This window comes from Limulus polyphemus, unplaced genomic scaffold (genome assembly GCF_000517525.1).
Source record: "Limulus polyphemus unplaced genomic scaffold, Limulus_polyphemus-2.1.2 Scaffold1726, whole genome shotgun sequence".
NCBI lineage: Eukaryota > Metazoa > Arthropoda > Merostomata > Xiphosura > Limulidae > Limulus > Limulus polyphemus.
The window spans coordinates 158,354-162,281 of record NW_013667336.1 but is presented as its reverse complement, the minus strand read 5'-3'; the positions used below and the strand labels follow the sequence as shown (position 1 = coordinate 162,281).

The 3,928-nt window shown below is 30.9% G+C and overlaps 1 protein-coding gene across 1 annotated transcript in view; it reads right to left on the bottom strand.

Annotated features, from left to right (window-relative positions):
- Positions 1 to 393: 393 nt before the first annotated feature.
- Positions 394 to 3,928, bottom strand: part of LOC106464720 (rho GTPase-activating protein 190-like) — a 92,787-nt gene continuing 89,252 nt past the window's right edge. Inside the window, exons 27-28 of the mRNA XM_022392489.1 lie at positions 2,897 to 3,023; positions 394 to 2,491 (exon numbers count right to left, since the gene is read on the bottom strand). Coding sequence (XP_022248197.1) covers positions 2,293 to 2,491; positions 2,897 to 3,023 — 326 coding nt within the window. The 3' untranslated portion in view covers positions 394 to 2,292. The remainder of the gene's footprint in view (positions 2,492 to 2,896; positions 3,024 to 3,928) is intronic.

Here is a 3,928-nt window from a genome sequence, read left to right as displayed (position 1 = left end):
TTCCCATTATTACTGGACTGTACAATATTTCTTCTATGTTTGAAGCTTATTTGTGTTGCAGAAGGTTGGACAGTCCAATTAGAACAATGTTTCTGCCCAAAGCAGCTAGAGATGACGTTTCACATCAGCTTTGACCAATCTTCTACACTAAAAGAAACTGGCTGATAGCATGGAAATACACCTGTTTCAACAACAGCTTGATAATTCAGGTGTTGGTTCTTCGAAGTAAAACTATGTTGTAGTAACAACTCAAATGTGCTTTATTCAACTGAAAGTCAAGTATAATACAGTTTAGTTTATCAGAATATTTGAAGGTTTAATTTTTGTTGATATGTGAACTTACCGAGTGAGAGAAATTACTAATAGAGATATATTAAATGAAGATTCCAGTAATACTATTGACAGCCATCTTTATTAGAATGGCCTGTAGTAAGCAAAATCTGCTGGAACAGACTGGTACTACAGATTCATGTCATAATCATTACAATGTTGAGTAGAATACAGAGCTACAAGGATATCCATGGGTTTGGCCAGAATACAATAAAGACATATTACCATCAGTCTGTACACAACTGAAATTTACATCAATATCACAACTGACTTAAATGTACAACAAAAATGAAGTAACCATTCCAGAGGTTATTAAAATACAACACTGGAAGGTTCCCTAAAACTCAATGCTGGTGCCAGGCCTTGGAGAGTATGCACAAAAACTGGACGAAGGAACTGAGCATCAACTCATACAACAGTATGTATTCATTTTATGTGAGGATAAGTGTTATAGCTGAGCTTGCATAAACAAAAGCTAAAATATTTTTGAAATTTCAGTGGTTAAAAAACTTTAAAAAAATTAGAATACACTTAAAAGACCATTTAACCAGCATGGCAAGCTGACTTCGTTTTTAATATTTAGGTAATGCTAGTTTAATATTTTATCTTTTTACTCTTAAAAATATCAACTGTCTCACTTTTAAATTTGACTAAAAAAAATAAATGTTTAATGACTGTCTTGATATTATAAATTTTAACCATAAAAAAAATCAATATCTTATAGATAGAACACCATCTACTACGTAATTTTAGTCTTTTTATATAACACACTTTGTCAGGTGGTCAAAACCATTAAACAGAAGACACAATTACATAGAAAATTCACTGAGGTACAAACACCACCAAAATATTTTACCTTTTGACTAATACTTTCAATTCTCATATCACATCTAGCTTATAATTAAAGAAAACAAGAGATTCTGATAATTATACAATAACTACATAACTTTATTATCTAATCATATTGTTAAAAAAAATCCAAGTTCATAAGTTGGTAAAAAAATTAACTTTGTTTGGTTCACCAAGTAGCTGGTGAACTCAACAACAAAAGATAAATCTAACTATTTACACTTAAGAGGAACTTGTCATGGAAACTAGCTGAGCTATTTAATACTTTTCTCAGACAACATGAGCATTATACAAATGAACAAGACAAGAACAAAAAAAAACATACTAATTATGAAGCTAGGCCTGTTTGTACACAATTAACTGTCCATTACATATCTCTACACAAAACTAGAAAGTAATATACAGACGATTTCCTACACTGCACTTCACACTTGGGAATTTACCCAAGAAAACTACATGCCATGTGTTAACTACGATGCTGTCTCGTGTTTGTTCATTTACAATTAGATCTTACATGAAAGAAAAAAAAAAAAATTAAAATGTCCATGCAGACGTTTTTTAAATATTTGGGCAACCAATGATTACTTAAGTATTGGTGCTATTTTAACAAAAATAAAGGTTGCAAGTTTGCAGCAAAATACAGCTTGATTGTTACACTACTGTATTGATGGAAGTACACAGTTTGATGGCAAAAAGTCAGTGAACCTCGTCCTTTGTTGATGACAGAGAGAGACAATGTTCTATACCAGGCACCATCACAGCAGCCATGGTAAAAATTACAAGCTGCTTGAGATTTTTTCTTTCAAAGAAAGAACACTTCGTACTGATATGACCATTTCATTCTTTATTCCGACATGACAAGCTTGTTTCCTGTACTCAGATATTTGCATTCATACAGTCTACTTAACATGTTTTGAAAAAGCTCTCAAGTGATTCTTTCAGCACCTCAACAAGCTAAATCACAACACTTTCTTCTGAGGAATTGACAAGAGTGATTGTGGAGCATTCCAACTTCACGCCTTGCATGCAATAAACTCTTGACAGGTTTTTCCAAGCAAGTGACAATATAGGTGTGAAATAAAGGGTAGGGAGTAGGACTGACAGTTACTACTGTCACACCATCACTACCTCCTCCTCTCCACAAAACAAAAAACGAAACTGATCTATCATTGTCTGCACCGAGTCCTCTAAGTGTGGCCTCATCCGTTCAAACATCCCCATGTCATTAAACTCTAGAGGCAAGAGTGTGGGCCACCAGCAGATTGCCAGGTTTTTACTGTCCATACTGTTCAATCTGCAATTCTCAGCAACCCTAATAAATATATAAATTTTCAAATATATGAAAAAGTCCACTAAAACCTGGAAGTTACTATCTACATGAGTAGAAACTGTTACTACAGAATTTTTTTTTACTCAAGTAAAAGCACTTATGCAAAAAAAACATTCATGACACTTTAAACAATAATTAAAACCAAGCTTGCTTTAGAGATGGCAAAAAAGCAACACCCAAAATCTCAAGATGACTTATTTACCTTCCCAACCTTACGAAGTCAAACTATTAATTCAAAACTTAATAACAAAGTTCTTAAAACAAATAACTGAAGGAATGATAATGTAACTTTTCAATCAGAAAAATTCAGTAAGATTTAAAGTAGAAATATTATTTATCTTCCTAGTACCAAATTGTTTTTCCATCCATACAAAATACAGAAATTACCTAACAAAATGTTGAAAGACAAACTTTAGAACTTCAAAATTTGCTCTTGGTATCCTTTTTAGAAGATCTCGAAGGGCAAAAAGACGACAGCTTCTGTCTTGAACATCTGTTACAAAATAGTAAAAACCTGGTACCATGAATAGGGAGTTGATATTTTTATTGCATTATTTTTACATGTATATATACTCATGCATAAAACCAAGAAATCATCATCTTAACAGATGTTATGTTTTATAGAATATGATAAAAAAGTAGGTTTCAAAAAATTATCTAACTGTATTACTCCTTAATGTCATTAAAAATATTAGATACTAGTCATCAAATAAACATTTTTTTTTAAATGTCCACCAAATATGATCAATGGAAATTTTGTGAAGTTTTATTTTTCTACAGTTAAAATGTTACAAGATACTGTTTAGGAACATTTTGTTAATATAAATCACTTAAAAATCAATGGATTTTATTTATTTTGGAATCTAAGTAAAATATATTTCATGTGCACTATAGTTGTTTTTCATAAATTTCACTGTAGTTAAGCTTTTGTAGCCAAAGCTCAAAAATTCAGTAGAAACCTTGTCAGCAATGACTGATGGTAAAACAGACAGTCAAAAAAACTACTACATTCAAAAGTGTCCTTACATGTTAAAATTAAAAATAAAAAAAAAGCAAACAGCATAATGTGTTTAAAATTAATTAATTTATGTACTTAGTCTAACATTTTCAGCCAAGTTGTAAAAATTAACTATTATTTTTTTTAACTTTGTTTAACAACAACTTGAGTTTATTACGAGATATTTCTATTATAGCAACCGGATTATTGAAATTTTCTAATACTGATAGCTCCTGACAAAGCTGTAATAAAGAAATACTGAGCTAACAAAGATACATCCTAGATATAAAGGTTATTACTTTATTTACTTGAACAGAAATGTACAAAATAAACTTCACTTAGAAGAACAAAAATTAAATGATAACATGTAGTTCAAACTAATACTGAGCTAACAAAGATACATCCTAGATATAAAGGTTATT